We start from the raw sequence: 21,503 nt of genomic DNA, 5'->3' as shown, positions 1-21,503 counted from the left end.
GTAGATGTTGTTCTTGAATTAACTTCTACAGTATGACAGTTATAAACTAAAGTTAAAGATCTTGTTGCTTCATGACATGATTTATATTTCAAGCATCTGAGAAGCATAGATATACATCCAATACACTGAAGTGAGCAGCTTGCCAAAGATCTTGAATAATATTACAAACAATTCAAAGTAAACTTCCTGTATATTATGAGGTAAAACGTCAATTCAGCCTGGTTGTGAGAACTCGAGCATTGCTCATCTCAGAGCCAGAGCTGTAGAAAGCTGTATCCTGCTATGGATACTGGATGTGTGCTAAAAATGCAGGCCTGCACCACTTCTTCCCACCAAACACCATTGGAGCTACTTAATCACCAGGAACTCACATCGTAAATTGTAACATAAATTAATCTCACATCGATTGCTCGTCATCTTGCTCCCCAAGTTTTAACTGTGTGTGTGTGTGTGTGTGTGTGTGTGTGTGTGTGTGTGTGTGTGTGTGTGTGTGTGTGTGTGTGTGTGTGTGTGTGTGTGTGTGTGTGTGTGTGTGTGTGTGATAGTAGAGTAGTATGGCTTACTGATTTAATTCCTGGAGCTAGGAAGATTGGGTATTCTTTGTCCATAAGCAATCCAGTTAAATCCATGAGCAGAGTGACTGATGATCAATGGAAGGCAGAGCATATAGTGCTATTCACCAATTCCCCCTGCCTGGCCCAGAAGGAGAAGTTGGGTCTGCTGGTTCTGATGCAGCTGGGTGCCCCAACTGGCTGTGATGGGGAACAGTGACTGATTGAGAGTTTGCCAGTCATACCCTGATTAATTTATAGTACAAACACATACACACACGTGAGGTGGCTTTTAATCAGAATAATCGATTATGGACTGAGCTACTGTGCAGAGAAAATCAGTAATCCTGGTAGCTCAAGGAAAAATAAATTCTGTATCCCATTTTACAGATAAGGACAATCAAAGTCGGCAAAATGGCTGCACCATGGAAGCTATAAACAAACAACAAAGCAGGCCAGGGGACTTCAACCCCCTCAGAGACAGGAATCATCCACAATACTATTCCATACTGCACAGACAGGAAAACCCATTCATTTGTGGTAGTGGGTGATCCGGTACTACTGCAGTGAATCAGCTCGACTGTGTTTCTTGAAACAGGAAAAAATATGGACGTCTGGCTAATACTCTTAACAGTGGACCAGCTTCACTCTGCTCTTGTATTACAGTTTTTCCTCAGTTGCTAAAACACTAAATCCCATTGGCTGAACAAAGTTCAGTTGCCTGGACTCATTTAGCTAATTATGCAGTCTGTTGTCAATACCTTAAACCATATCTCTTGGTAAAACACAATTTTCAGATCTCACTTAGACTTTTCAGCAAAACTCTAAACACGTTCTCATTCTCAAAACACATTCTGCACTCTAATGCACATGTCATCCATACTGGTAAACACAAGTGGCAACAATCAAATACAAATAGAGAACACATGTCATTGATTGAACACAACCACTCAAAATTGATTTAACCTGTTTCAAATGATGGGACACAACCAATATAAGCCAGTTCAGAGAGCAAACAGGTTGTTGAAGGTGGGAAGGAGAAAGTCTGAGAATGGATAGAAGAAACAATGTGAGAGGACGAGGACGAGTGCACATGCGAGGTGGGCGACGAGGAGGAAGAGGAGAAGGAGGGAAAGAAAGAGGAAGAGGAAGACAAAGAGTGGAAATATCTGATGAAATTCTAGCAACAGTTAAAGACCATGTTCTTATCCATGGACTGACAATGAGGGAAGCAGGACTTAGAGTGCAACCCAATTTGAGCCAATTTTCTGTGTCCACCATAGTAAGAACATTCAGAGAAGAGAACAGGTACAGTATACTACTGTATTTTTGTCATTGCAAATTTACTGTACTACACTATATGCAGCTGTTTCAATAGACAGTTGTAAAGTTAATCACTATGTATTGTACTGCATGAATATGTTTTGTAACTGCACAACTACTTTTTGTAGAATTGCAAGGCTGCCACATGCAGGTGGAAGGACAGCTATATTCACTCAGCAGCAAGAGGCCGTTATAGTTGGCATGGTCCTTCAAGATAATGCAATACGACTCAGAGAAATCCAGGAACGAGTGATACAAGACAACACACACTTCCAGGGAATCGACAGTGTGAGCAGTTCTACAATTGACCGTGTCCTCCATCTTAACAGGATGCGAATGAAACACGTATACAGCGTACCTTTTGAGCGCAACTCACCAAGGGTACAAGAACTGTGAGCTCAGTATGTGCAAGTAAGTGTACATTCAGAAAAATTTACTGTAATCCAGATTGTCTACAGTACTATGTGAATGACATTACTCTTCAGTACATATAATGTATGTGAATCAGAAGCCTAATTGTACTCTACAGTATAGCACTGTCTCTGTACGACTTACAAAATCCTACATACTGTATATTATATTTCTACACAGACAATATTTGACTTGGAATCCTTGGACAGACCCCATGAGTTCATCTTTGTTCATGAAGCAGGCTTCAATCTAACAAAGAGGAGAAGGAGAGGCCGAAACGTGATTGGACAGCGGGCCATTGTTGAAGTCCCTGGTCAACGAGGTGGCAATGTCACAATCTGTGCTGCTATCAGCAACCATGGTGTTCTACATCACCATGTTACACTCGGGCCATATAACACTCAGCATCTTCTAAGATTTATTGCCAAACGAAGAGCAGCAGGGTCAAGAGCTAAATGAGAATCCCATTCCCACCTATGTGATAGTGTGGGACAATGTCAATTTCCAGCTGCTCAGGTAAGGGAATGGTTTAACATCAATGGGCAGTTTATGAACTTGTTCCTCCCTCCATACTCGCCTTTCCTGAATCCGATTGAGGAGTTTTTCTCCTCTTGGAGATGGAAAGTGTTTGATAGACAACCCTACACCAGAGTAAATCTGCTGCAAGCCATGGATTTAGCTTGTGGTGATATAGGTGAGGAATCATGTCAGGGCTGGATACGGCACACAAGAGGCTTCTTCCCCCGTTGTCTCAGGAGGGACAATATTGCTTGTGATGTCAACGAAGTCCTCTGGCCTGACCCAGCCCAAAGACAAGAAGAAGCACAGTGATCACGTTCACTCCTTTGATTTTTGTCCCTGTTAGTATTGTATACTGTAGTACAGTGCATTGTGGGCTGTATACTGTACAATGGACAAATTGTATGGCCCTGAACATTGTGCTTTCCATTTATTAACAGTACTGACTGCTCAATAGATTTTGACTGGTTGCAGGTTCATATCAACAAAGAACAAGAATTACGGTATCACAGAGACAAAGGACAAGTTTGTGAGATGCAGGGTACAGTACTGTAAAAATAGGGGTACAAGGAGGAGGAAGAACAAAAAACAAAATTGCAAAGAGCAAAGCAGAGTACTAATTTCTGATCAATTTTGAGCTACTTTCATCAAAAGACAATGACGGAAAAATATTAATAAAAATATGACATGAACTAGTCTGTGGCGACCTAAATGCCAGAACAGGACAAGAACCTGACACCCTCAGCACACAGGGGGGCAAACACCTGCCTGCAGGTGACAGCATTCCCTCCCACATATGCCCCCCTAGGCACAACTATGCACAACATAATCAACAAAAACGGGTCACAACTCCTGCAGCTCTGTCGCACGCTTGGTATGTACATAGTCAATGTTAGGCTTCGAGGGGACTCCTATGGTAGGTATACCTATAGCTCATCTCTTGGCAGTAGTACTGTAGACTACTTTATCACTGACCTCAACCCAGAGTCTCTCAGAGCGTTCACAGTCAGTCCACTGACACCCCTATCAGACCACAGCAAAATCACAGTCTACTTGAACAGAGCAACACTCAATCATGAGGCATCAAAGCCAAAGGAACTGAGTAACATTAAGAAATGCTATAGATGGAAGGAATGCAGTTTGGAAACCTACCAAAAAACAATTAGGCAACAACAAATTCAATACCTTCTAGACAATTTCCTGGACAAAAGGTTTCATTGTAATAGTGAAGGTGTAAACTTAACAGTAAAGTTGACCTCTCAGCTTCCCTATCAAATCTAAAAATCTCAAATAGAAAACCGAAGAAAATTAACAATAATGACAAATGGTTTGATGAAGAATGCAAAAATCTAAGAAAGAAATTGAGAGACCTGTCCAACCAAAAACATAGAGACCCGGAAAACCTGAGTCTACGCCTTCACTATGGTGAATCACTAAAACAATACAGAAATACACTACGGAAAAAGAAGGAACAGCACATCAGAAATCCGCTCAATGTAATTGAAGAATCCATAGACTCTAACCACTTCTGGTAAAATTGGAAAACACTAAACAAACAACAACACAAATAATTATCTATCCAAAATGGAGATGTATGGGTAAACCACTTCTCCAATCTTTTTGGCTCTATAACAAAGAATAAAGGGGCAAAAACATATACATGATCAAATACAAATCTTAGAATCAACTATTATAGACTACCAGAACCCACTGGATTCTCCAATTACCTTGAATGAGTTACAGGACAAAATAAAACTCTCCAACCCAAAAAGGCCTGTGGTGTTGATGGTATCCTTAATGAAATGATCAAATATACAGACAACAAATTCCAATTGGCTATACTTTAACATCATCCTTAGCTCTGGCATCTTCCCCAATATTTGGAACCAAGAACTGATCACCCCAATCCACAAAAGTGGAGACAAATTTGACCCCAATAACTACCGTGTTATATGTGTCAACAGTAACCTTGGGGAAATCCTCTGCATTATGATTAACAGCAGACTCATACATTTCCTCAATGAAAACAATATACTGAGCAAATGTCAAATTGGCTTTTTACCAAATTACTGTACAACAGACCATGGTATTCACCCTGCACACCCCAATTGACAACCAAACAAACCAAAACAAAGGCAAAATCTTCTCATGCTTTGTTGATTTCAAAAAAGCCTTTGACTCAATTTGGCATGAGGGTCTGCTATACAAATTGATGGAAAGTGGTGTGGGGGTAAAACATACGACATTATAAAATCCATGTACAGAAACAACAAGTGTGCGGTTAAAATTGGCAAAAAACACACACATTTCTTCACACAGGGTCGTGGGGTGAGACAGGGATGCAGCTTAAGCCCCACCCTCTTCAACATATATATCAACGAATTGGCGAGGGCACTAGAAAAGTCTGCAGCACCCGGCCTCACCCTACTAGATTCCGAAGTCAAATATTTACTGTTTGCTGATGATCTGGTGCTTCTGTCACCAACCAAGGAGGGCCTACAGCAGCACCTAGATCTTCTGCACAGATTCTGTCAGACCTGGGCCCTGACAGTAAATCTCAGTAAGACCAAAATAATGGTGTTCCAAAAAAGGTCCAGTTGCCAGGACCACAAATACAAATTCCATCTAGACACTGTTGCCCTAGAGCACACAAAAAACTATACATACCTTGGCCTAAACATCAGTGCCACAGGTAACTTCCACAAAGCTGTGAACGATCTGAGAGACAAGGCAAGAAGGGCCTTCTATGCCATCAAAAGGAACATACATTTCAACATACAGTACAAATTAGGATCTGGCTAAAAATACTTGAATCAGTCATAGAGCCCATTGCCCTTTGTGGTTGTGAGGTCTGGGGTCCGCTCACCAACCAAGACTTCACAAAATGGGACAAACACCAAATTGAGACTCTGCATGCAGAATTCTGCAAAAATATCCTCCGTGTACAATGTAGAACACCAAATAATGCATGCAGAGCAGAATTAGGCCGATACCCACTAGTTATCAAAATCCAGAAAAGAGACGTTAAATTCTACAACCACCTAAAAGGAAGCGATTCCCAAAAGGAAGCGATTCACATTGGAAAGAAATAACAAAAAAACAGAGCGAACTAGAATACTATTTGGCCCTAAACAGAGAGTACACATTGGCAGAATACCTGACCACTGTGACTGACCCAAACTTAAGGAAAGCTTTGACTATGTAGTGGACATAGCCTTGCTATTGAGAAAGGCCGCCGTAGACAGACATGGCTCTCAAGAGAAGACAGGCTATGTGCTCACTGCCCACAAAATGAGGTGGAAACTGAGCTGCAATCCCTAACCTCCTGCCCAATGTATGACCATATTAGAGAGACATATTTCCCTCAGATTACACAGATCCACAAAGAATTCGAAAATAAATCCAATTTTGATAAACTCCCATATCTCCTGGGTGAAATTCCACAGTGTGCCATCACAGCAGCAAGATTTGTGACCTGTTGCCACAAGAAAAGGGCAACCAGCGAAGAACAAACACCATTGTAAATACAACCCATATTTATGCTTATTTATTTTTCCTTGTGTACTTTAACCATTTGTACATTGTTACAACACTGTATATATATATATATATAATATGACATTTGTAATGTCTTTATTGTTTTGAAACTTCTGTATGTATAATGTTGACTGTTAATTTTTATTGTTTATTTCACTTTTGTATATTACTACCTCACTTGCTTTGGCAATGTTAACACATGTTTCCCATGCCAATGAAGCCCCTTGAATTGAGTTGAATTGAGTTTAATTGAATTGAATCGAGAGAGAGAGAGAGAGAGAGATATTCACTTTATATATTATCTACCTCACTTGCTTTGGCAATGTTAACACATGTTTCCCATGCTAATAAAGCCCCTTGAATGGAATGGAATTGAATTGAATTGAATTGAATTGAGAGAGAGAGAGAGAGAGAGAGAGAGAGAGAGAGAGAGAGAGAGAGAGAGAGAGAGAGAGAGAGAGAGAGAGAGAGAGAGAGAGAGAGAGAGAGAGAGAGAGAGAGAGAGAGAGAGAGAGAGAGAGAGAGAGAGAGAGAGAGAGAGAGAGAGAGAGAGAGAGAGAGAGAGAGAGAGAGAGAGAGAGAGAGAGAGAGAGAGAGAGAGAGCCCTACTCACTGAATCAAAACTTGTTTCCGGATTAACGCTTGGGAAAGACATAAATACATCCAACCGGTGAAAATGCACATTTGGGATGCATACAATCAATGATGCAATACTGACAGTGTGAAACATAAAGACGTGTCAGTATGATGATTTAACTAACCATCCCGTCTTGCAGAGACCTCCACAACATGCGTCCTTCTCTTCACTGGTGAGGCTGACTTGTTGGTCGGAGCTAAGCTGTCTTCACACATTTTAGGGCTACATGTGTTTATCTGTGATGCTACAGTGCATTTGGAAAGAATTCAGACCCCTTGACTTTTTCCACATTTTGTTATGTTACAGCCTTATTCTAAAATGGATCATCAATCTACACACAATACCCCATAATTAAATCATCAATCTACACACAATACCCCATAATTAAAAAGTGAAAACAGGTTTTAGACATTTTTGCAAATGTATTAAAAAAGAAAAACAGAAATACCTTATTTACAGAAGTATTCAGACCCTTTGCTATGAGACTCGAAATTGAGCTCAGGTACATCCAGTTTTCATTGATCGTCCTTAAGATGTTTCTACAACTTGTTTGTAGTCCACCTGTGGTAAATTCAAATGATTGGACATGATTTGGAAACATACACACCTGTCTATGTAAGCTCCCACAGCTGAGTGCATGTCAGAGCAAAATCCAAGACATAAGGTCAAAGGAATTGTCCGTAGAGCTCCAAGACGAGGCACAGATCTAGGCAAGGGTACCAAACATTTCTGCAGCCTTGAAGGTCCCCGAGAACACAGTGGCCTCCATCATTTTTAAATGGAAGAAGTTTGGAACCACCAAGACTCTTCCTAGAGCTGACCGCCCTGCCAAACAGAGCAATCGGGGGAGAAGGGCCTTGGTCAGGGAGGTGACCAACAACCCAATGGTCACTCTGACAGAGCTCCAGAGTTCCTCTGTGAAGATGAGAGAACCTTTCAGAAGGACAACCCTCTCTTCAATGGTCCACCAATCAACCCTTTAAGGTAGAGTCGACAGACGGAAGCCACTCCTGAGTAAAAGGTACATGACAGCCCACTTGGAGTTTGCCAAAAGGCACCCAAAGGACTCTCGGACCATGAGAAACAAGATTCTCTGGTCTGATGAAACAAAGATTGAACTCTTTGGGCTGAATGCCAAGCGTCACGTCTGGAGGCAACCTGACACAATCCCTACATCATGCTGGGTGGAGTTTTTCGGTGGCAGTGTCTGGGAGACTAGTCAGGATCGAGGGAAAGAAGAATGGAGCAAAGTACAAAGAGATCGTTGATGAAAACCTGCTCCAGAGCACTCAGGACCTCAGACTGGGGCGACGGTTCACCTTCCAACAGGAAAATGACCCTAAGCACACAGCCAAGACAAAGCAGGAGTGGCTTCGGGACAAATCTCTGAATGTCATTGAGTGGGCCAGCCAGAGCCCGGACTTGAACTAGATCTGACTTCTCTGGAGAGACCTGAAAATAGCTGTGCAGCGATGCTCCCCATCCAACCTGACAGAGCTTGAGAGGATCTGCAGGAATGAATGGGAGGAACTCCCCAAATACATGTGTGCCAAGCTTGTAACGTCATTCCCAAGAAGACTCAAGGCTGTAATCTCTGCCAAAGGTGCTTCAACAAAGTACTGAGTAAAGGGTCTGAATACTTATGTAAATGTTATTTTTCTGGTATTGTTTTTTTTTTGTGTGTAAAAATGCCTTAAAACCTGTTTTCCTTTGTCATTACGGGGTATTGTGTGTAGATTGATGAGGGAATAACACGATTTAATCCTTTTCAGAATAAGGCTATAACGTAACAAAATGTGCAAAAAAATCAAGGGGTCTGAATTCTTTCCGAATTCACTGTATACTGTACATTGTCTATTCATCTTGCAGTGCCAATTAACATTGGATGACATTATCCCACTGGGCACACCACGTCATTTCAACGTGGATAATTGGGTAATATTTGGATAATTGGGTAATATTTGGATAATTGGGTAATATTTGGTTGGGATGTTGATAAATGAGTTTACAACCTATGTTCACCTACTCAAAAAGACAGCCAAAAGTTCATTGAATTTACAAAGTGTAATCACTTTGCTTTCAACATTTTAAAAGCACACCCATTTTCCAATGTAAAAACAATGTCCAATTTTTGTTTCGTTGTCAACCAAATGTCTATGACTACGCTTTCAACCATTTAAAAGTACAGCAAAGTTCAAATGGGAATACAAATTTGACATTTTAGCAATGGTGTAAAGTACTTAAGTAACAATTCTTTATTAAAGTACTACTTAAGTAGTTTTTAAAAATGTTTACTTCACTACATTCCTAAAGAAAATAAGGTACTTTTTACTCCATACATTTTCCCTGACACCCAAAAGTACTCTTTATATTTTGACAAGAAAATGGTCCAATTTACACACTTGTCAAGAGAACATCCCTGGTCATCCCCACTGCCTCTGATCTGGTGGACTCACTAAACACAAATGCTTCATATGTAAATTAATTCTGAGTGTTGGAGTGTGCCCCTGAGTAAAGGGTCTGAATACTTATGTAAATGTTATTTTTCTGGTATTGTTTTTTTTTGTGTGTAAAAATGCCTTAAAACCTGTTTTCCTTTGTCATTACGGGGTATTGTGTGTAGATTGATGAGGGAATAACACGATTTAATCCATTTCAGAATAAGGCTATAACGTAACAAAATGTGCAAAAAAATCAAGGGGTCTGAATTCTTTCCGAATTCACTGTATACTGTATAAATAAAAAATAAAAAATAAAATTGTGCTGTCTGGTTTGCTTAATATAAGGAACTGGTTTATACTTGTACTTTAACTTTTTTTTAAATGTTTTTATTTTTTTTTACCTTTATTTAACTAGGCAAGTCAGTTAAGAACAAATTCTTATTTTCAATGACGGCCTAGGAACAGTGGGTTAACTGCCTGTTCAGGGGCAGAACGACAGATTTGTGCCTTGTCAGCTCGGGGGTTTGAACTTGCAACCTTCCTTGCAACTAGTCCAACACTCTAACCACTAGGCTACCCTGCCGCCCCATACTTAAATACATTTTAGTAATTCCATTGACTTTTAATACTTAAGTATATTTCAAACCAAACACTTTTACTCAAGTTTTATGTTAATTTCACTTTTCTCTGAAGGTATCTTTACTTATACTCAATTATGACAGTTTAGTTCTTTTTCCACCACTGCATGTTAGTCATTTAGCAGACTCACTTAAACCAGATTGACTTACAGTAAAGTAATGAGTGCATAAATGTTCATACTGGTCCCCCATGGGTATCAAACCCACAACCCTGGTGTTGCACGCACCATGCACTACCAACTGAGCGACACAGATGTTGTGGTTTAGTACTACATTAAGAATAGACAAGTATCCACTCATCCCTGTCAGCCATGAATTTGGTGTGGGCTAGTAGGTGAAGGGAAGGTCTTGATTGAATGGATTACTTTACATGCAGTTTTTTTAGGATTGTTGTCAGAAGTGTTCTCCCAGGAATGAACAGCAGGGGGCGGTACTACAATAAATTAATGATTTATCACTGCACTTCATCTAATAGCAAAACCAGATGACCTGTGTTATAGTTCAGTTTACATTAAACGTACATGGTGCAAGTGATCAATGTAGTTCGAGATTCTGCACAGATTATTATAGCAATTGTGAACATATACGTTAAAGAGTAGGACTAAATCAAATCAAACTTTAAATGCACTTTAAATAAAGTTTGATTTGATTTAGTCCTATTCTTTAAACAACATTTTTTGGTTGAGATGGAGACGTGAATCCCACATATCAATTATTAAATTGTAGACAAGCTGGAATTAAAGCCAGACTAAGTCAGTGGTACTGATGGAACTATTCATGCAGAACATATCTCCTTCAAATGTTGATAATTGGTTGTGTTGACAATAAACACAATTCAATATCACATAATTCAATTTGAAATCAACCAGAGCTTGAAACCCTAGGTATTGTATATTTCATTATGGTTTAAATTGAAACAATTGCTGATCATGACCTTGCATATGCTATATCATCATCATTGATGATATATGAGTGATAAAGGATGGTCACATTTCATTTGCTCTGGTAAACCTACCCTTTGGAATGACTTCAATAGCAACAGTGAATCTATTTAATTTATAAGTGGAGATCACTCAACAATCATTCTCACAATATTACATTGGTTATGGTCAGTGACAAATATCATAGCTCAACTGGGCTTCGTTAAAACCATGGATGGGCGTCCAAATGGTACCTGTAGATACACCAATTATCCTGTAGAAGGTCCTGCCCAGCCTACATTTTTTTCTGATAGTGGATATAACATGGAAGATCTGACCTTGTTGTAAAGGTACAAATTCAACATATTTTATACTAGGTTTGTTTATGTTGAAATGTGGTTACCATGGTGAAAATCATGTTGTTGAAATTTCACACTCAAAACAGCAGTTTACATTGATAACTTTTTTCAAATCCATTTTAGGCTATTTTCCACGTAGATTCCAAATGGCGTTGAAACAACGTTGATTCAACCAGTTTGTGCCCATTGGGGAGCTGCTTTGCATTACATAAAGCACACGTTGATGTGTCGTCTAAACTGTGCTGTGGCAAAAGAAGAGCTATTGGTTGGTTTAATATAACAATGAGCTGTGGCAATAACTTGATAAGGCTGCCTGCCTATGTGTACGACTGTAATGGATATTTGAGCTCTTGAGTGGTGACTTGAGATAGAGATATGCCGAAGACATTCCTATTGGTTCAATGGAAACGTGAGGAAATGAAAGGGTTACTCCACATACTATAAAACCTCCCCTCTATAACGGACCAAGGCATCGTGGACGGGAGGACTGCTTACGAGTGACAAGTGTACATCAAGTACTGGAATCATCGTAACTACAACACTTATAAATCATGAGTGAGGTAGGTGTACTTTATTTTTTAAAAGCCTTTCTTTTGAAGTATAATTGTCGCTCACATCATACGGTAGGCTAATAAGTGCATCCATGGATAGTCTGCTACTGCAACACTGCCAATTCCAGCATTCAAGCGGAGCGCAACCAAATTGTTTCAAATGAGCCCATTAAAGCGTCAAATGAATTAAATAGTTTGTAGTTTTGCCGATGGCAACGATATGAAACGATTTGCTACAATATAAGAAAGTGTCACTGGCGTCCAGCAGGTCAACATTATTTATTAGGCTATCCAACTACCGGGCAATCAACCCCAAACGGTCCTCTCTGACCCTCCATTCGTGATTGTTGTCCTTCCTTATATGTTTTTTTTTGTAGAGAAGGTTTGTACAATTATGTATGCTGCTGGTATGGACGGGAAGTAGTCTACAGAGAGCATAGCTTTGGAAATGTAGCCTGCATGCCTATTTGTGTAGCCAAGACACGGGCTTCGTTGTGCAACACTTACCCGCTGAGTACAGACTTAATTTCAAAATCTAGTTTTGACTAACATTTGGTTGAGTTGTCAACTAACGTGAAATCAACAACAAAAAAGTCACCGTGTTATTGGATTTAGGTTAAAAGATGGGTGGAAAAAAATAACAAATTCCCATAACATGATTTATTTTTTCAAATCCCCCAAAATAGTTTTCCAAGTTGATTCAACGTGATCACTGATTTATTTGGTTGAAATTACGTGGAAACAACGTTGATTCAACCAGGTTTTGCCCAGTGGGTAAAGTTATGTTAAAATAAACACAATTCCACATAGTTTTCTGGTGCGTTATGATTTTAACGTATTGCAACACGCTAGAAAAAACATAAATCATCTGTCTAACTTTACACTTAAAGGTGAATACATTAATGTACGTGGTTACATAATAACCGAAGACTTTTGTTGAATGGATACAGTTTTGTGTGGCCTCTAATCTTAGGTTCAATTCGTCAGTAATCACAGGAGCAGTGGCGGTTCTAGCTTGTATGGCTCCCTGGGCGCCCCCGCCAACAAAAAAAAAGCACCATTCTGCACTAACTGTAATTTTTATTCAGACATTTGGAACACAAATAAATTATCATAGCATTTAAAACGATATAAATATACAAAATAAGACTCAAATATCAAAAAGAAGTAACAAAGACAAATATAAACAAATTTGTGTTGATTTGCCACTCGAGCATCAATACATTACCCTTCCGCCAACACTGTCAACCAAGAGTCAAGACTAAACCAATTAACCTTGGTGGTGTGCAGACTGGTTTTATATTATTCTTAAAGATTTCGCACAAACCAGACAAAAATGCAACAATATGTCTGTGAAACTATATATATTCACAGTATTATGAATGAATTGGGGTTTATTTGGTAACATTTCGTAGTTTGACTGATTTGACTAATTGCATTAGTACTGTACGAAGTTAGAGGTTAATTGACCCACAGTCCCACACGGTGACATGATATCATTGACGTGACGTGTAAATGAGGGTTAGAAAATCGATCATGCAAATGTCACCATTCCAAAAAATGTTGTGTGGGCGCCATGTGCCGCCCCCGGCAAGATGTTGCCCTGGGAGGCACCCCATGTCATCTATACCTAAATCCGCTACTGCACAGGAGAACAAACCAGTGCACAAAATACAAATACTCCGGGAAATTGGAAACAAGTGGACTAATGGTGGTACATACATGTTTTATGCAGTCTTTATTTAACAGTTGTTGTCATACTGCAATGGCCTACTTGTTTTCATGTATCAATTAAGTGTGTGTGTGTGTGTGTGTGTGTGTGTGTGTGTGTGTGTGTGTGTGTGTGTGTGTGTGTGTGTGTGTGTGTGTGTGTGTGTGTGTGTGTGTGTGTGTGTGTGTGGGAGAGAGAATAGGCCTACATACAGGAGTAGTCTATGTGTGTGAATCGTTTGATAAGCAAGATTGTTGAGCCATGACATTTGTAAGTTAATGTTTATTCCAGCATAAACAGTTTGTGTTAGCTGAAGCAGGGGTGATATTGACCTAGAGACAGTCTGCCAATCAACTGAATGCACCAGTCAATTCAGTTAAGCCATAATAGCCATGTTTATAATCATCATGTCTTAGCTGAAGGCAATGGGTTTCTGTGCTTATTACACTGCTAGAGAAAAACAGCACCAGCATCCCAGAATTCGTTATATGCAAACACTGCACTGAGTGTTGGCTGTCACTGAATAATTCAAGGCTGACCCACTGAAATAACACATTCTGTTCTGTCACTGCATGCATAGCGCAGGTGGGAATGGAAATAAATGAGGCCCCCAATCGGATACCTTATCACTGTCTCTTTCCCTCAAAACAATGGGCCAATTTTGGAAACAATTGAGCTGCATTCTTTTCTGGTCGCTTGCCTGATGTATAGGCTAGTACAGTTGGCCTTTCCATCAAAGTCAATGGATTCCAGCAGCAGTTGCTGCCGGGAGAGACAGAGACAGACAGACAGACAGACAGACAGACAGACAGACAGACAGACAGACAGACAGACAGACAGACAGACAGACAGACAGACAGACAGACAGACAGACAGACAGACAGACAGAAAGACAGAGCTGGCTGTGGTAGTGACAGATGGGGCCAGTCCTCTTAGCTCTACAGCAGTGCCCTGTCCCTTCTTCACAGCTGCCCCCTCTCTCTCCTAGCACCTCGCTCTGCCTGGATAGGTGGTCCAATAGAGAGGCTTGGTCAGTGGTTACCTCTGTGTATGGCTGAGGGAAACCTGCCCAGCCAACCCTACCCACTAAAATACATTGAATAGAAAACACATTACACACTATTTTGGATTGGCTGTATTTAGTTAGTGCAACATTTTCCAACATCAACCAAAATGTACTTGTGGTGACAGAGGTTTGAGATCATACTGTATATCACAGCGCACACATCTGACAATGATTTTCTCTGTTCATGGTTTATATAGGATTCTACGGTACTGCATAAACAGGATTTTATAAATAAGACAAATGTCCTGTGTGCTCTAGGGTACAAAGTGGTATCTTACAGCACACAGGACATGAATTAGCTTCCCATCTCCATGATGCAGTTACAGTGCCTTCACACCCCTGGACTTTTTCCACATTTTGTTGTTACATCCTGAATTTAAAATGAATAAGAAACATATTTTTTACTGACCTATAATGTTAAAGTGGAAATATGTTTTTAGAAATTTGTACAACTTAATCAAAAATAAAAAGCTGAAATGTTTATAAGAATTCAACCCCTTTCTTATGGCATGCCTAATAAATATAAATTCAGGACAAAAAATGTGCTTAACAACTCACAAAATAAGTTGCGTAAGTTTTGCGCAATAATAGTTTTTAACATCATTTTTCAATGACAACCTCATCTCTGTACCCCACACATACAATTATCTGTAAGGTCCCTCAGTCAAGCAGTGAATTTCAAACACAGATTCAACCACAAAGACCAAGGAGGTTTTCCAATGCCTCGCAAAGAAGGGCACCTATTGGTAGATAGGTAAACGTAAAAAAAAAAGCAGACATTGAATATCCCTTTGAGCATGGTGAAGTTATTAATTACACTTTGGATTGTGTATCAATGCAGCTAGTCACTACAACGATACAGGCACCCTTCCTAACTAATTTGCTGGAGAGGAAGGAAACCACTCAGGGATTTCACTATGTGGCTAATGGGGACTTTAAAACAGTTACAGAGTATGTGGTCTTGAAAAGAAGCTCAGGAATATCTTAAGTATATGCCAGTGTATTATTGGTAAACACATCTGTGTCAGGCCGCAGTGACAGCATTAGAACCAGGGCACAAAATCCACATATCTCCACATTTAGAGACAGCCACCGTCCCTCTGTCGGCAGGCTAGATTAGAATGCTCCCATCAGACACGCAGATATTTAGCAGATTTGTTCAATACATTTGTTGCTAGGCAGGATTATGTAACTGCTCGGGTGGATATTTGGATCTGTCTGTAGTGCGATGTATCTATCTCCTGCTATCACTTACAGATTGAGATAGGTCAGGCACATTCAACAGCCATGACATCCATCTTCTTGATGAGACACTTGGGTTCAATTGAATTTGTCCTCTTCACAATGGCTGCAACACAACACTGTTTGTTCTCTCGCCTTCAAGTTTATCTTGGGGGGGGGGATAAGCATTTTAGTACCTGAAGCGTGATGTTATGTCAGTATGAAACATGCTGTGATACGACACTGCCACCACAGTGATGGTGCAGTGTGGTTAAGATGATGGGTAGATGATGCAGAAGGTTATATCCCTGTTCTGTAGAGCCTTGAGGGACCCAACCAACAGACGCTTAACCGTAACGTGCTGTAAATTAACCTTACCAATGTCTGAGTTAGTTGTCGATTGTGATCAGGCAGGCATGTAGATGTAGAGACATGGAAGGGAAGCAGGCAGATAGATAGATATATAGACAGACAGCAGTACAGTCAGTGTCGCCTCCAGGCTTTAAAACAGGGTGCAGTCAGCCTTGTCTGATTAGCATTGAGAGCACGGTCCAGTGGTTTGTTGTTTTCCATGTGGATAGAGATGGAAACAGAAATGCCTGCGTTTCAAAACAGGGAACAAATATGACATAGAAGAACATCATCAAAGTGTGAACAAACAATCACAACCATGTCCACATTGTGTGAACGTTGTGGTGTTGAGCTGGAATGTCAGGTTAAGATGACAAGCATGGTAGTGTGCCATTCATATGGATGTGTTTACAGTAAATGCAGAAGAACAAGGAAATGGTTCAATGTTTCAAAAACCACCAATCATGCATGCTTTGCTCAACTAACAGTGGTGTATTGCTGTGACTTGATATTTTCACATTTTATTACATTGCTTTGATATAGAAACTTAATCCATTCCATTTTACATCCTTTTTTTGAAATGAGTATTTTTAAAATCTTAATATACTGATGCTCTGTTTAAGCAAAAGCAATGCATCAGACGAAGAGTCCAATATGGTGTTGCCACCACTAACTTATCATGGGACTTCACGGTGGCTTTGGTGTCTACTTAGTGGAGCTATTTCACTCCAGCATTTCTCTCTAGTATACATCAAATGGACAAGGAGAACTAGAGGGCTGCTACCAATTAGTGTAAAAAGGTCAGAGTGGTAGAAGGATGAGCAGTGTCTCTGTGTCCTTTTTACCCTCTGTATATACCTATTAAAGTCAGCGAGAGTAAATTATATTCAGCTCAGAGGTGCCTGTTGGACAGATTTGGAGATGAACTCAGTCAATGGAAGTCTGAGGAAATTAGCAAAAGTAACTTTTTTGTTGTTTTAGCGTTTCTATTTTGAGTTGTTTTGCCTCGTCTCTGACCTGGACAAAGAATCTTTCACAGTCATTCTGTTAGTGGAAATGTCATATTAATTGGGGTAATCTCTTCTGAGTGACCAACTGGCAACTGACAGTGCATAAATATATATATATTTTTTAAATCTTTACATTTGCTTAAAATCCTCTCAAAATCAAATAAAAGTTTATTGGTTGCATACTGCATATTTGCAGGTGTTATAGCAGGTGCAGCAAAATTATTATGTTAGTATCTCCAATAGTGCAGTAGAATGTCTAGCAAATGCAATACAAATATACAAATAATAATAACAACATGAAAAAAATCAAGAAATGTCAGAAAGAGTCCACAATCCAAAGTAGATAAGAAGTAGATACTGTATATTAGAACGAGTAGTTTCTTATTCCTGAACATAAATATGTGGTGTGTGTGTGTAGACAGTATACTGTATTTTTTACAAAGAAAATGGTATGTACAGCAGAAGGTATATTTTATTTATTTAACTAGGCAAATCAGTTACGAATAAATTCTTATTTACAATGGCGGCCTATCCCGGCCAAACCCCCCTAACCAATTGTGCACCGCCTTATGGGACTCCAGATCACGGCCAGTTGTGATACAGCCCAGGATCGAACCAGGGTCTGTAGTGATGCCTCTAGCACTGTGATGCAGTGCCTTAGACCGCAGTGCCATTCGGGAGCTCTCTGAGTTAGGATGGGCTATGTTGAGAATAAAGTATACAGTTGGGTCCAAAATTATTAACACCCTTGATAAAGATAAGCAATAATGACTGTATAAAATACATTATTCAAGTACTGAGCTACACTGAGTGTACAAAACATTAGGAACACCTGCTCTTTCCATGACATAGACTGGCCAAGTGAATCCAGGTGAAAGCTATGATCCCTTATTGATGTCACTTGTTAAATCCACTTCAATCAGTGTAGATGAAGGGGAGGAGACAGGTTAAAGAATGATTTTTAGTATATGATGTGACCAGTGTTCAATGCCTTTATATACATGGGGCTGTATTCTCAAGGTGCAGGGCAGAGCACCAGGCAGGTAGCTGGCTAGTGATGGCTGTTTAACAGTCTGATGGCTTGGGACCCGTTATCTACAGTTGAAGGTGGAAGTTTACAAACACTTATGTTGGAGTCATTAAAACTAGTTTTTCAACCACTCCACAAATTTCTTGTTCATAAACTATAGTGTTGGCAAGTCGGTTAGGACATCTACTTTGTGCATGACACAAATACTTTTTCCAACAATTGTTTACAGACAGATTATTTAACTTAAAATCCACTGTATCACAATTCCAGTGGGTCAGAAGTGTACATACACTAAATTGACTGTGGCTTTAAACAGCTTGGAAAATTCCAGAAAATTATGTCATGGCTTCAGAAGCTTCTGATAGACCTCCACAAGTCTGGTTCATCCTTGGGAGCAATTTCCAAATGCCTGAAGGTACCACATTCATCTGTTCAAACAATAGTACGCAAGTATAAACACCATGGGACACCACAGCCGTCATACCGCTCAGGAAGGAGACACGTTCTGTCTCCTAGAGATGAACGTACTTTGGTGCGAGAACTGAAAATCAATCCCAGAACAACAGCAAAGGACCTTGTGAAGATGCTGGAGGAAACAGGTACAAAAGTATCTATATCAACAGTAAAACAAGTCCTATATCGACGTAACCTGAAAGGCTGCTCAGCAAGGAAGAAGCCACTGCTCCTAAACCGCTATAAAAAAGCCAGACTACTGTTTGCAACTACACATGGGGACAAAAATTATACTTTTTGGAGAAATGTCCTCTGGTCTGATGAAACAAAAATAGAACTGTTTGGCCATGATGACCATTGTCATGTTTGGAGGAAAAAGGGGGAGGCTTGCAAGCCAAAGAACATCATCCCAACTGTGAAGCACGGGGTTGGCAGCATCATGTTGTGGGGGTGCTTTGCACTTCACAAAATTGATGGGATCATGAGGAAGGACAATTATGTGGATATATTTAAGCAACTTCTCAAGACATCAGTTAAAGCTTGGTCGCAAATGGATCTTCCAAATGGACAATGACCCCAAGCATACTTCCAAAGTTGTGGCAAAATGGCTTAAGGACAACAAATTCAAAGTATTGGTGTGGCCATCACAAAGCCCTGACCTCAATCCTATTGAAAATCTAATCTAATGTATTTATATAGCCCTTTTTACATCAGCTGATATCTCAAAGTGCTCTACAGAAACCCATCCTAAATCCCCAAACAGCAAGCAATGCAGGTGTAGAAGCACGGTGGCTGGGAAAAACTCCCTAGAAAGGCCTAGGAAGAAACCTAGAGAGGAACCAGTCTATGAGGGGTGGCCAGTCCTCTTCTGGCTGTGCCGGGTGGAGATTATAGCAGAACATGGCCAAGATGTTCAAATGTTCATAAATGACCAGCATGGTCAAATAATAATAATCACAGTAGTTGTCGAGGGTGCAACAGGAGTAAATGTCAGTTGACTTTTCATAGCTGATCATTGAGAGTTTCTCTACCGCTCCTGCTGTCTCTAGAGAGTTGAAAACAGCAGGTCTGGGACAGATAGCACGTCCGGTGAATATGTCAGGGTTCCATAGCCGCAGGCAGAACAGTTGGAACTGGAGCTGCAGCACGGCCAGGTGGACTGGGGACAACAAGAAGTCATGCCAGGTAGTCCTGAGGCATGGTCGTAGGGCTCAGGTCCTCAGTGAGAGAGAATGAAAGAAAGAGAGAATTAGAGAGAGCATACTTAAATTCACACAGGACACCGGATAAGACAGGAGAAATACTTCAGATATAACAGACTGACCCTAGCCCCCCCGACACAAACTACTGCAGCATAAATATTGTGTGAAAAAAATGTGTGAGCAAGGAGACCGACAAACCTGACTGTTACACCAGCCCTGTCAGGAGGAACGTGCCAAAATTCATCCAACTTATTGTGGGAAGCTGGTGGAAGGCTATCTGAGTCGTTTGACCGAAGTTAAACAATTTAAAGGTAATGCTACCAAGTACTAATTGAGTGTATGTAATCTTCTGAGGGTGATGAAATAAATAAAAGCTGAAATAAATCATTCTCTCTCCTATTATTCTGACATTTCACATTCTTAAAATAAACTGGTGATCCTAACTGACCTAAGACAGGACATTTTTACTAGGATTAAATGTCAGGAATTGTGAAACTGAGTTTAAATGTATTTGGCTAAGCTGTATGTAAACCTCCGACTTCAACTGTATCTGGATTTTGCCTATTGGATAGGATTAAATGCATAGAAATCAAATTAGTAGAACGGGAGTGATTTGTCTGTACTATTAATTATATTTCTATGCATTTATTCCTAACTGATAGGCGAAATCCAGATAACTAAAAAAAACAACAACTGGGTCCTGATGATAGAAGCTGTTTCTCACTCTCTCGGTCCCGGTTCTGATGCACCTGTACCATCCTTGTCTGTTCGATGGCAACAACCGGGGCTCTGGTGGCCTTCCTTTGACAACGGGTGCTGTAAATGTCCTGGAGGGTAAGCAGCGTGCCCCCGGTGATAAATTGGGCTGACTGCACCACCCTCTGGAGAGCCATGGAGTTGCCTGACAGAATGCTCTCAATGGTGCATCTGTCGAAGTTTGAGGGTTATGCCAAATTACTTCAGCCGCCTGAGGTTGAAGAAGCGCTGTTGTGCCTTCTTCACCATAGTGTCGGTGTGGTGGGACAATTTCAGGTCCTCAGTGATGTGATGTGGTCACAGTCTTCAGCTCCAATATGTTGTCCTTATAGAATACTCCACGGTGTCTGAAACATGATGTCCGCTTGCATTTTTAGCAACATTACACTGGTGATACATGGCCCTGGTTCAGAATGACCCTAATCATCCCTCACAATGAGCAGAGATTACGCAAAAATAATATATAATCCAGCTAAATTGTCTGATGCCTGTATTCTGTGCACTCCCTATAACCTGGTCCACAACATAAGGCTAGATGTTTAGGTATAACAAAGCCTAAACATCTAATATCTCATTGTTTTTGTGATGCTTTCATAACACAGTCCTTGTGATGCCGAATGATTTCACTTACTGTACAATAACCATTTAGCTACATATTGTCCTCGAGCTAGGACTGAGAGACAGGATTTACTGTCTGGATTTACCGCGCATGTTGATTACTCATCCTCATAGAATGACAGTGTAGACAACATCCTTCATGTGTTCTGGGCCTGTTTTCATTAAGCGTCTCGGAGTAGGCGTGTGGATCCAGGATCA

The 21,503-nt window shown here is 40.3% G+C and overlaps 1 protein-coding gene and 1 pseudogene across 1 annotated transcript in view; both read left to right on the top strand.

Moving 5' to 3' along the window:
* The first annotated feature begins 1,615 nt into the window (after nt 1-1,615).
* Nucleotides 1,616-2,805, top strand: LOC149979999 (uncharacterized; annotated as a pseudogene).
* An 8,604-nt stretch (nt 2,806-11,409) lies between these two features.
* Nucleotides 11,410-21,503, top strand: part of LOC110533687 (calmodulin regulator protein PCP4) — a 32,446-nt gene continuing 22,352 nt past the window's right edge. Inside the window, exon 1 of the mRNA XM_021618135.3 lies at nt 11,410-11,896. Coding sequence (XP_021473810.1) covers nt 11,888-11,896 — 9 coding nt within the window. The 5' untranslated portion in view covers nt 11,410-11,887. The remainder of the gene's footprint in view (nt 11,897-21,503) is intronic.

Source organism: Oncorhynchus mykiss, chromosome 10 (assembly GCF_057628025.1).
Source record: "Oncorhynchus mykiss isolate SJ-2025 chromosome 10, ASM5762802v1, whole genome shotgun sequence".
Classification (NCBI taxonomy): Eukaryota; Metazoa; Chordata; class Actinopteri; order Salmoniformes; family Salmonidae; genus Oncorhynchus; species Oncorhynchus mykiss.
This window is presented reverse-complemented; position numbering and strand designations above follow the sequence as displayed.